The sequence below is a fragment of the Pleurodeles waltl genome, chromosome 12 (genome assembly GCF_031143425.1).
Source record: "Pleurodeles waltl isolate 20211129_DDA chromosome 12, aPleWal1.hap1.20221129, whole genome shotgun sequence".
In the NCBI taxonomy this organism is placed as follows: Eukaryota; Metazoa; Chordata; class Amphibia; order Caudata; family Salamandridae; genus Pleurodeles; species Pleurodeles waltl.
Genome location: NC_090451.1, coordinates 671,255,956 through 671,268,410, shown reverse-complemented (window position 1 = coordinate 671,268,410; position 12,455 = coordinate 671,255,956). Strand labels below are relative to the sequence as shown.

The 12,455-nt window shown below is 48.4% G+C and overlaps 1 protein-coding gene across 6 annotated transcripts in view; it reads left to right on the top strand.

Annotated features, from left to right (window-relative positions):
• Positions 1–12,455, top strand: part of PRPF3 (pre-mRNA processing factor 3) — a 142,313-nt gene that overhangs the window by 118,376 nt on the left and 11,482 nt on the right. For all 6 annotated transcript variants that reach the window (XM_069218562.1, XM_069218565.1, XM_069218563.1 and 3 more), the window contains one exon: positions 6,370–6,450. In XM_069218562.1, coding sequence (XP_069074663.1) covers positions 6,370–6,450 — 81 coding nt within the window. The remainder of the gene's footprint in view (positions 1–6,369; positions 6,451–12,455) is intronic.

The window sequence follows — 12,455 nt, the reverse complement described above, 5'->3', positions numbered from 1 at the left end:
GAGTCTGCGCCATTATCCTATCCCTCAGATGCTGTCTCAGTATCTGATGTCTCAGTCTCTGATCCTATGTCAGAGCGGTCCTCTATAACCCGAGTGCAGGCAGCAGTCATCCATCAAGATGCCATCTCTGTTATTGGTTAAACTGTTGCTCTAAAACACTAGCCTACGTAGACAGTCACAAAATCGATGGTGTGTGTGAGATACGTGCAACAGTAGAGGCCACCTTACCTGCGCTTCTTCCCTCAATCAGCACGTACTTTCAAGACACTCAAAAAACACCTTGTCACATACCATTCGTCACAGTCTTTAGCACCTCCTGCGCCCAGTCCAACAATCATTATTGGTGCTCCCACTCCCTCCTCCTCGGATTCCCTCATTACCACCCAGCAAAAGTGCCCTTCATCTCTCCATAGACTTTACTAATGTACTCAGCTATTTACATAAAATACAGATGTGCTCTTTGCAGTAGGCATATAAACCTTCTGCGCTTCTTTATGGCACTAAAACTGCCACTAGACAAGTCAGACCCTTTTCCACCCAGGGAAACCACACACATATTGACAAAAGTGATATATATATGACAGCCAACCACCTGAAACTCAACTCAAGCAAAACCGAAATAATCCTCTTTGGCCCACACAAAAACACCTGGGACCCCCCATGGTGTCCCACCACGCTAGGCCCTGCACCCACCCCCGCCAACCACGCACGCAACCTCAGCATCATCCTAGACTCCTCCCTCTCGATGACCCAACAAATCAACGCTCTTACCTCCTCATGCTTCAACAAACTCCGTATACTGAAAAACATTCAAATGGATCCCCACAGAGACCAGAAAAACTGTCACTCACGCACTCATCAGCAGCAGGCTTGATTACGGAAACGCCCTCTACGCCGGCACCACTCTAAAACTCAAGCGCAAACTACACGCATCCAGAACTCAGCAGCACGACTCATCCTCGACCTCCGCCGACACAAACACATCTCTCCACACCTCAAATCCCTCCACTGGCTCCCCATTGACAAAAGGATCACCTTCAAGATCCTCATCCTCGCACACAAAACACTCCACAACACAGGCCCTGCCTACCTCAACGAGAGTCAACTTCAACACCCCCACACGAAACGTCCGCTCAGCTGACCTCTCTCTTGCCTCTGTCCCCCCCATCAAACACACCACCACCGGGGGCAGATCCTTCTCCTACCATGCACCCAAAACCTGGAACGCACTCACAACCCACCTTTGCAAGACCCAAAACCTACTTCTTTTCAGGAAGGGCCTCAAAACCTGGCTTTTTGAACAGTGAACCTCCCAGCCCCTTTCCCTCCCCCCGCCCCCCACCCTCCCCCCCCCAGCGCCTTGAGACCCTCACAGGTGAGTAGCGCGCTTTATAAATCTCTTTGATACAGATCTACCTCTATATATATATATATATATATATATATATATATATATATATATATCTACATAGATATATCCATGTACCTAGATATATCTATCTACATAGATATATACATATATTTTTTTTTAGTTGTTGTATGGTTTCCTTGGGGGCCAAAATGGCCCCCAGGGAAACCCTACAACAGCTAAAAAAAAAAAAATTGCCCCCACAGGGGGTCACCCTGCCCACGGACGACCCCCTGTCATTTCATTTCATTTTTTATTTTTTTTATTATTTTTTTTTGGGAGAAAAAAAAAAATCCCCTGGGGGGGGGGGCGCGATCGCACCCCCCCCCCCCCCCCCCCCCCCCCCAGGGGGCCCCTACCTTTTTTTTTCAAAAAAAAATTATGCCGGGGGGGGCGGCCCGTTTTCCGGGGGGGCCGCCCCCCAAAAGTGAAATCCCTGGTGTCTAGTGGGGTTTCCTGGCCCCCGATCGCAGCTGTGCTGCGACCGGGGGCCAGGAAACCATTTCAGAAGGCCTCGTAAGAAAGGGGAGAGTCTCCCCTTTCTTACGAGGCCTTTTCAAAGTGTTTCCTGGCCCCCCCGATCGCAGCACAGCTGTGATCGGGGGGGCCAGGAAACCTGAAAGTGTTTCCTGGCCCCCGATCGCAGCACAGCTGCGACCGGGGGCCAGGAAACACTTTCAGGAAGGCCTCGTAAGAAAGGGGAGTGACTCCCCTTTCTTACGAGGCCTTCCTGAAAGTGTTTCCTGGCCCCCGATCGCAGCTGTGCGGCGATCGGGGGCCAGGAAACACTTTCAGGAAGGCCTCGTAAGAAAGGGGAGACTCTCCCCTTTCTTACGAGGCCTTCCCGAACGTGTAAAAGGCCGTTTTCCCCATCAAAGCAGGAAGCGGCCGCAAGGCTGCTTCCTGCTTTGATGGGGAAAACACCTTTGCAACGTCAGCGCGCCTCGCGGCGTGCTGACGTCACAAAGGGGCGGGTGGGGGGCGGGGGGAGACACGGTAGCTTCCGTGTCTCCCCAGGGAAGTAAAAAAAATTAAAAAAAATCCTCGGGTGCAACGCACCCGAGGATTTATTAATGCCCTTCCTGGTGTCGGCCACTGGTCGTGACCCGCACCAGGGAGGGTGTGTGGGCGTCGGCCAGTGGCCGATGCCCGCACCAAAGCGGTTAAACACCTCACTGCCTCCAAGAAAGACTTTAAAGGACAAAGCCGCTAACTACCAACAGGTCATTGCTAGGGCAGCCAATAATCACACGTGTAGCTCTATAAAGACCCAATATAGTTGGATTTTTTGTTTGATACCCTCACCACCACCTACAGGGACATTCAGTTCCACCAAGTGCTCCCAGGTATACTTTGTCATGCAGATGATCTTTAAAGAGCCTGTCCGCTCTAGGATTATAACACGCAGGTTGGACAAGAAATACAAGCCCGTACCTTCCAACCCACTATTCATCAGGTCTCCGGTCCCACCAGATTCTGTAGTGACTACCGCCGCTAGGAAGAGAGCTAACCGCCAGGCTACTGGGGATTCTCCTCCAATAGAAAAGGAGATCAAGAGACTAGGTACGTCAAGCAAAAGGGTGGCTGCACAAGTGGTAAATCATTGGTGTATTGCCAATTCACAAGCCTTGCTCTCTAGTTACGACTGGGCACCTCCAGTATCTCCCAGATGAGTACTGAAAACGTGGCCAGCAGATTGTTGCAGAGAGGCAAACAATTGCAAGCAGTACTATCAGATGTGCATTAGATGCCATTGATAAGGCTGCACATGGGATAAACACCAATATTTGTTGAGGCGACATGCATAGCTTACATTTTCAGGCTTCAAGTCAGAAGTTCAACAAGCGGTACTTAATATGCCCTTTGACACAAAACATCTCCTTGTCCCATAAGTTGACTCTACACTTGCGGAATAAAAGAAAGATACAGACACTGCAAAGGCCTTGGGCACTCTTCAGTCCCAGACACTCAGAGGGTTTCGTCACCCAACATACAGAGGAGGTTCTAGACCATTAACAGCCGCTTACCCAAACATCTCCCAAACCAAACAAGTCTCAACCTTTTACTCTCTAGGTTCTTTCACAGGGTCATATAGAGGCAACACTTTCAGAGGCAGGTGTAAGAGCACTTCTACCCATGGTTCACCCTCCTCAGGCAAACTCTGACTATATACATCTCCCCAAACCCTACACCTCACAGGTAAGGGGCCACCTTCAGTATTATCGCACGCAGTGGACAGACATAACATCGGACCAATTGGTCTTCTCCATTATCCAACATGGTTATTGTCTGGAGTACAGTTCCTACTACTCAAACGGGGCATAGAACCTGTCCCATTACAGTATCAGGCAATACCCTATACTTTCTCATCCCCCAAAAAAGGACGGCTCACTCAGGCCCATTCTGGATCTCAGACCCCTAAACCAATACATTCTCTCAGAACACTTTCACATGGTTAGTCTTCAGGATGTTATTCCACTCCTTCAACAAGGTGACTTCATGGCGGCTCTAGACCTAAAGGACGCCTACTTCCACATCCCCATTCACCCAGCACACTTAAAAAAACTTATGATTTGTGGTCGTAGGAAAACATTATCAATTCAAAGTTCTCCCTTTTGGAGTCACAACCGTCCCATGGTATTTACCAAGGGTCTAACCGTTGTTGCCGCACATCTCAGAAGACAGAAAATACATGTGTTCCCTTACCTGGACGACTGGCTCATCAAAGCCAGTACACTACAGCACTGCCAATCTCACACTCAAACCATAGTAAACCTTCACAAATTTGGGTTCACAATCAACTTTTTCAAATCCCACTTACAGCTTCTTCAAGTTCAACCTTTTATATAGGAGCCATCCTCAGTGCGGAGCTGGGGTTAGCATACCCCAATTCAGCCTGTATTCAGTTTCCAGCAACTTCTTCCTCAATTTCAGGAGAATCACACTTACACAGTCAGGACTATCATGCGCCTCTTAGGGATGATGGCATCTTGTATTGCCATAGTTCCTCATGTCTGACTACATCTGTGTCAGTTACATCAACCTTGGTCTCGTCAGTGGTCTCAGTCACATGGTCACCTTCAGGATCTAGTTTTGTTAGACTGCCAAATTTACCTCTCTCTGCAATGTGGATTTCCACCAACCTATTAAAAGGGCGGCCTTTTCCAAGACCGTGGACCTCAACAAAAGCAAGGTTCCTACCAAAAGTAGTTTCTCAATTACTCATTAATCAACCATTGAATTGCCGGTTTTCTTTCAGCAACCTTTCTCAGTGGCAGAAAGAGCACTGCACACTTTAGATGTCAAAGGTCAGTCATGTATTACACTTACAGGACTAAGGAGTTTAGGAATACAAAAACGCTTTTTGTGCCCTTTTCAGTACTACGTAGGGGTAATGCAATTTTTAAAAATGGCATAGCTGTGTGATTTGTTAAGTGCATACAAATGTGGTATGCTAAAGCAAAGAGAGAGCTGCCAATAACTCCTAGAGGACATTCTAATAGAAAACGAGGTGCCACTATGGTGTTCTTGGGGAAACATTCCTTTAGCTGACATTTGTAAAGCAGCCTCTTGGCCTACACCACATACTTTCACAAAGCATTACTGTGTAGATGTACTAGCATGTCAGCAAGTCAGTGTAGAACAGGCTGTCCTAAGAACACTTTTCCAGACAACTGCAACTCCCATAGGTTAGCCACTGCTTTTCTGAGGGGACTGCTTTATAGACTATGCATAGCATGTGTATCTACAGCCAACCATGCCATTGAACGTAAAATGTTACTTACCAAGTAGAGTTCGGTTTGTGGCATGTAGTGCTATAGATTCACATGCGCCCTCCCTCCCTGGACACCTGTGGTTTTTCAGTTACATTATAATTGTATATATTTGTACATATGTACATACTCTTGCATCAACATCTTTCTCTATAAATCTCCTCTACTCTTTCTCATCCACCTGTGGGGAAACAGTCTAACAAAGGACCCGCTGCCCATGCGCAGTATCACCGAGAAGGAGGAGTCACCCGATCCAGAGGCTCGAAGATGCTTCTTGAAGAAAAAACACCTGTAACACGCCGGACCCAACACTAGATGTCGAACGTATGCAGTGCATGTGAATCTCTGGCACCTCATGCCACGAACAGATGTCTACTGGGTAAGTAACTTTTTCCTTTTTGGGTACAGGTACTCATCCAAAGTGAAGTACTGTTTGTGTTCAGCACACTTCTACAATGGCAGCATGGAGGAAGTGGACCCTATTAGAACTTGCTTTCTTGGAAATGTTGATCTTAATAGTGGGCACAGTGTTACAGGTTTTCAGTAAAGACCTTGAGTTGCCAAAGAACCCCTGCCTGTTCTAGAAGTCCCTTGTGTGCAGTAGTTGCTGAGTTTCCTTGTCTGAGCCCAGAGTGTTCTCCTCTGGGGGTATTCCGCCATTGCAGTCACAGCTTTCTTTAAGGCTAGTACAACAGTTACAAGTAATATTCCCATTGGAGACAGTTATATTTTAGCAAGTCTACCCCTCCACCTGCTTGTATTCAGGCAATACTGGACGTATCATCCAGAGGAAATGCAGCATCCCACCCAACCATTGTGCAAAATGTACTTTGAAGCTTTAAAGGGCACATGCAGGTTTTCTCCTTCCTTCTTTTTAAATGGATGAATCTGCTGACCACAACTAGGGAATGTAACTTTAGTGTGGCCCTTCACAACATACCATAATTTTGGGGTTTATGACTTGCTGCAATCCTGTATATCCGGAAAGCATGTGGAAATAGGTGTGTGGTGCCAAGTAAGTGTCAGATTCACATATTTTTAATGCCTTTTAAATGCTTGTTTGTAACATAGGACCCCTGTACAGGATAACTTGAAATAAAAAACAAATGTTCTTGTCTTCTGTGGACTATTTACTGTGAATAAGCCTATGTATTTACTTAACAAATCTCCATGTGCCTTTCTTTAAAGGTCCAAAAGCACAAAAAAAATTCAAACGTCTGATGTTGCATCGAATAAAATGGGATGAAAAATCAAGCTCTAAAGGACGCAGTAAGTGTTCATCTTAATTAAGGTTGTCAGTGTCTCTTAATCTCTCACTCAGTCTGCTTGTAGCAACTCTTAAAATGACAGATATGAAGTTTCAACAAAATACTAACCAGTTTGGAGAGTAAAGTACATTTTCCTATTCATCCTCTGCCAGCTAAACAATTTATCACTAAGGTCCTAGTAGGATTTAATAACAAATTTGCAGAGGGAGCCTTTGTGCACATGTTCAGAAGTTATTGTCTACTTCAGTGCAGTAGCAGTTGTAACGCTGTAAACTAAGGCTCCTTTAATACTCTTATGTACTCATCCTTTTGTGAAGCTGCCCCAAAACATCTAAAATGTAAATCACATTCGAGTCATCAGGTCATATTCATGTACAGTTATTATAAATAGAAAGGACTGTGCCCCTTTGCACTTTTTTGAATAGGAAATTTGAAGTTTTGTGGCAGATCAACAAAGGCATCTAAGAGTCCTTAAGGGTATTAAAGCTAAAAAGTACTGAATCGATCCTCAGACTGCATAATTTCCTTCCCTACTTTCAGGAAATCCGTGCAAACGCAGCGACTGTCTTACCATTCTGCAGGGAAAGGTACAAGTGATCCTTCAAAAAAGGACCACAGAGCCAATGCCCCTGCCACCAGCCAGGCAGTTGGGGGAGGGGAGGGGTTTACTCTGATCACTTCCTTAACCCCAAGGACTTCTCTCACGCACCCATTCTCTACTTCAGGGCCCTTAATAGTTACACCCTCTCCGAACAGTTCCACATTGTAACCTCTTGGTGACATCCATCTTCTTCAACAAGATGATTTCATGAACGCATTAGACCTCAAGGACTCCTACTTCCACAGCCTCGTCTTTCCCATCCACCAGCCCTGCTTCCACTTCATGGTAACTGGCCATCTTTATCAATTCAGGGTAACTTACCTTCTGCATCAGCACTACTGTGTCTTCACAAGGTGCCTAGCAGTAGTAGCCAATCTCCAGAGGAGGGGTGACATATATGTTTTGCAGCATGAATCCTTTTCTGGATTCACATGCTGTGCATCATTCTGCCATATAGTGGTTGAGTCCAGAATTGCCTTTTTTTTTTTTTTGGCTTTCGTTCTGGGCGTTGTCAAGCACCATTTGGTGTTAGGTCCGTCCTCCCCATGACATCAGATGGTGCCCCGGAAGTTCCTGTGCGTGGTAGCCATCTTAAGATTCTTTTTTCTACCTTTGCGTCTGGAAGCAAGGAAGGCGCACCAAAGGTTTGGGGAAAAACGCCGAAAAAACAAAGAAAACATTTTTAAAACAATTCACTGGAAGATCACGGCGAAAACCAGCAGAAACTGAGGCAAAGGACATTACCCTGCGGGGGACGCCAAAGGAATCAACAGAACAGGAGAATGAAGCAAGGTAGGGGTTGTAAGGAAATGCCTCCTTCGCATGGTTACCCCCTGACTTTTTGCCTTTGCTGATGCTATGTTTTGATTTGAAAGTGTGCTGAGGCCTGCTAACCAGGCCCCAGCACCAGTGTTCTTTCCCTAACCTGTACTTTTGTTTTCACAATTGGCACACCCTGGCATCCAGGTAAGTCCCTTGTAACTGGTACCCCTGGTACCAAGGGCCCTGATGCCAGGGAAGGTCTCTAAGGGATGCAGCATGTCTTATGCCACCCTGGGGACCCCTCACTCAGCACAGACACACTGCTTGCCAGCTTGTGTGTGCTGGTGAGGTCAAAACTAGTAAGTCGACATGGCACTCCCCTCAGGGTGCCATGCCAGCCTCACACTGCCTATGCAGTATAGATAAGTCACCCCTCTAGCAGGCCTTAAAGCCCTAAGGCAGGGTGCACTACACCATAGGTGAGGGCACAAGTGCATGAGCACTGTGCCCCTACAGTGTCTAAGCCAAACCTTAGACATTGTAAGTGCAGGGTAGCCATAAGAGTATATGGTCTGGGAGTCTGTCAAACACGAACTCCACAGCACCATAATGGCTACACTGAAAACTGGGAAGTTTGGTATCAAACTTCTCAGCACAATAAATGCACACTGATTCCAGTGTACATTTTATTGTAACATACACCCCAGATGGCAAAGACACTGCACCCGCAGCCCCCAGGACCTGAATGATCGGAACTCCAGTGCAGGAGTGACCCCCAGGAGGCCCTCTCCCTTGCCCAGGTGGTGGCTACCCCGAGGAACCCCCCCCTTGCCTGCCTGCATCGCTGAAGAGACCCCTTGGTCTCCCATTGATTTCCATTGGAAACCCGACGTGTGTTTGCACACTGCACCCGGCCATCCCCGTGCTGCTGAGGGTGTACTTTCTGTGCTAACTTGTGCCTCCCCCCCCCCCCCCCCCCCCCCCCCAGTGCCCTTCAAAACCCCCCTGGTCTGCCCTCCGAAGACGCGGGTACTTAGCTGCTGGCAGACTGGAACCGGGGCACCTCCTTCTCCATTGAAGCCTATGCGTTTTGGGCACCTGTAAGGAAATGCCTCCTTGGCATGGTTGCCCCCTGACTTTTTGCCTTTGCTGATGCTATGTTTACAATTGAAAGTGTGCTGAGGCCTGCTAACCAGGCCCCAGCACCAGTGTTCTTTCCCTAACCTGTACTTTTGTATCCACAATTGGCAGACCCTGGCATCCAGATAAGTCCCTTGTAACTGGTACTCCTAGTACCAAGGGCCCTGATGCCAAGGAAGGTCTCTAAGGGCTGCAGCATGTCTTATGCCACCCTGGAGACCTCTCACCCAGCACAGACACACTGCTTGCCAGCTTGTGTGTGCTAGTGAGAACAAAACGAGTAAGTCGACATGGCACTCCCCTCAGGGTGCCATGCCAGCCTCTCACTGCCTATGCAAGTATAGGTCAGTCACCCCTCTAGCAGGCCTTACAGCCCTAAGGCAGGGTGCACTATACCATAGGTGAGGGTACCAGTGCATGAGCATGGTACCCCTACAGTGTCTAAACAAAACCTTAGACATTGTAAGTGCAGGGTAGCCATAAAAGTATATGGTCTGGGAGTTTGTCAAACACGAACTCCACAGAACCATAATGGCTACACTGAAAACTGGGAAGTTTGGTATCAAACTTCTCAGCACAATAAATGCACACTGATGCCAGTGTACATTGTATTGTAAAATACACCACAGAGGGCACCTTAGAGGTGCCCCCTGAAACTTAACCGACTGTCTGTGTAGGCTGACTAATTCCAGCAGCCTGCCACACTAGAGACATGTTGCTGGCCCCATGGGGAGAGTGCCTTTGTCACTCTGAGGCCAGTATCAAAGCCTGCACTGGGTGGAGATGCTAACACCTCCCCCAGGCAGGAGCTGTAACACCTGGCGGTGAGCCTCAAAGGCTCACCCCTTTGTCACAGCCCAGCAGGGCACTCCAGCTTAGTGGAGTTGCCCGCCCCCTCCGGCCACGGCCCCCACTTTTGGCGGCAAGGCTGGAGGGAACAAAGAAAACGACAAGGAGGAGTCACTGGCCAGTCAGGACAGCCCCTAAGGTGTCTGATAAAGCAAGGGCAATCTATACCTACCTGTAGGAAGTTGGCTCTGTATGCACTATTTCAAAGTAAGGAATAGTATGCACAGAGTCCAAGGGTTCCCCTTAGAGGTAAGATAGTGGCAAAAAGAGATAATACTAATGCTCTATTTTGTGGTGGTGTGGTCGAGCAGTAGGCTTATCAAAGGAGTAGTGTTAAGCATTTGTTGTACATACACACAGGCAATAAATGAGGAACACACACTCAGAGACAAATCCAGCCAATAGGTTTTGTTATCGAAAAATATATTTTCTTAGTTTATTTTAAGAACCACAGGTTCAAATTCTACATGTAATATCTCATTTGAAAGGTATTGCAGGTAAGTACTTTAGGAACTTTGAATCATTACATTAGCATGTATACTTTTTACATAAAACACAATAAGCTGTTTTAAAAGTGGACACTTAGTGCAATTTTCACAGTTCCTGAGGGAGGTAAAGTTTTGTTAGGTTTCACAGGTAAGTAAGTCACTTACAGGTTTCAGTTTTTGGTCCAAGGTAGCCCACCGTTGGGGGTTCAGAGCAACCCCAAAGTCACCACACCAGCAGCTCAGGGCCAGTCAGGTGCAGAGGTCAAAGAGGTGCCCAAACCACATAGGCTTCAATGGAGAGAAGGGGGTGCCCCGGTTCCAGTCTGCCAGCAGGTAAGTACCCGCGTCTTCGGAGGGCAGACCAGGGGGGTTTTGTAGGGCACCGGGGGGGGGGCACACAAGTCAGCACAAAAAGTACACCCTCAGCAGCGCGGGGGCGGCCGGGTGCAGTGTGCAAACACGCATCGGGTTTACAATGGTTTTCAATGAGAGATCAAGGGATCTCTTCAGCGTTGCAGGCAGGCATGGGGGGGCTCCTCGTGGTAGCCACCACCTGGGCAAGGGAGAGGGCCTCCTGGGGGTCACTCCTGCACAGGAGTTCCATTCCTTTAGGTGCTGGGGGCTGCGGGTGCAGGGTCTTTTCCAGCCGTCGGGACTTTAGGTTCAGGAAGTCGCGGTCAGGGGGAGCCTTGGGATTCCCTCTGCAGGCGTCGCTGTGGGGGCTCAGGGGGGACAACTTTGGTTACTCACGGTCTCGGAGTAGCTGGAGGGTCCTCCCTGAGGTGTTGGTTCTCCACCAGTCGAGTCGGGGTCGCCGGGTGCAGTGTTGCAAGTCTCACGCTTCTTGCGGGGAGTTGCAGGGGTCTTTAAATCTGCTCCTTGAAACAAAGTTGCAGTTCTTTTGGAGCAGTGCCGCTGTCCTCGGGAGTTTCTTGTCTTTCTTGAAGTCGGGCCGTCCTCAGAGGATTCAGAGGTCGCTGGTCCCTTGGAAAGCGTCGCTGGAGCAGGTTTCTTTGGAAGGCAGGAGACAGGCCGGTAAGTCTGGGGCCAAAGCAGTTGGTGTCTTCTGTTCTTCCTCTGCAGGGGTTTTTCAGCTCGGCAGTCTTCTTCTTCTTGTAGTTTCAGGAATCTAAATTCTTAGGTTCAGGGAAGCCCTTAAATACTAAATTTAAGGGCGTGTTTAGGTCTGGGGGGTTAGTAGCCAATGGCTACTAGCCTTGAGGGTGGGTACACCCTCTTTGTGCCTCCTCCCAAGGGGAGGGGGTCACATTCCTATCCCTATTGGGGGAATCCTCCTTCTACAAGATGGAGGATTTCTAAAAGTCAGAGTCACCTCAGCTCAGGACACCTTAGGGGCTGTCCTGACTGGCCAGTGACTCCTCCTTGTTATTCTCATTATTTCTCCTGGACTTGCCGCCAAAAGTGGGGGCTGTGTCCAGGGGGGCGGGCATCTCCACTAGCTGGAGTGCCCTGGGGCATTGTAACACGAAGCTTGAGCCTTTGAAGCTCACTGCTAGGTGTTACAGTTCCTGCAGGGGGAGGTGTGAAGCACCTCCACCCAGAGCAGGCTTTGTTTCTGTCCTCAGAGAGCACAAAGGCTCTCACCGCATGAGGTCAGACACTCGTCTCTCAGCAGCAGGCTGGCACAGACCAGTCAGTCCTGCACTGAACAATTGGGTAAAATACAGGGGGTATCTCTAAGATGCCCTCTGTGTGCATTTTTTAATAAATCCAACACTGGCATCAGTGTGGGTTTATTATTCTGAGAAGTTTGATACCAAACTTCCCAGTATTCAGTGTAGCCATTATGGAGCTGTGGAGTTCGTTTTTGACAGACTCCCAGACCATATACTCTTATGGCTACCCTGCACTTACAATGTCTAAGGTTTTGCTTAGACACTGTAGGGGCATAGTGCTCATGCACTGGTGCCCTCACCTATGGTATAGTGCACCCTGCCTTAGGGCTGTACGGCCTACTAGAGGGGTGACTTATCTATACTGCATAGGCAGTGTGAGGTTGGCATGGCACCCTGAGGGGAGTGCCATGTCGACTTACTCGTTTTGTTCTCATCAGCACACACAAGCTGGCAAGCAGTGTGTCTGTGCTGAGTGAGGGGTCCCCAGGGTGGCATAAGATATGCTGCAGCCCTTAGAGACCTTCCCTGG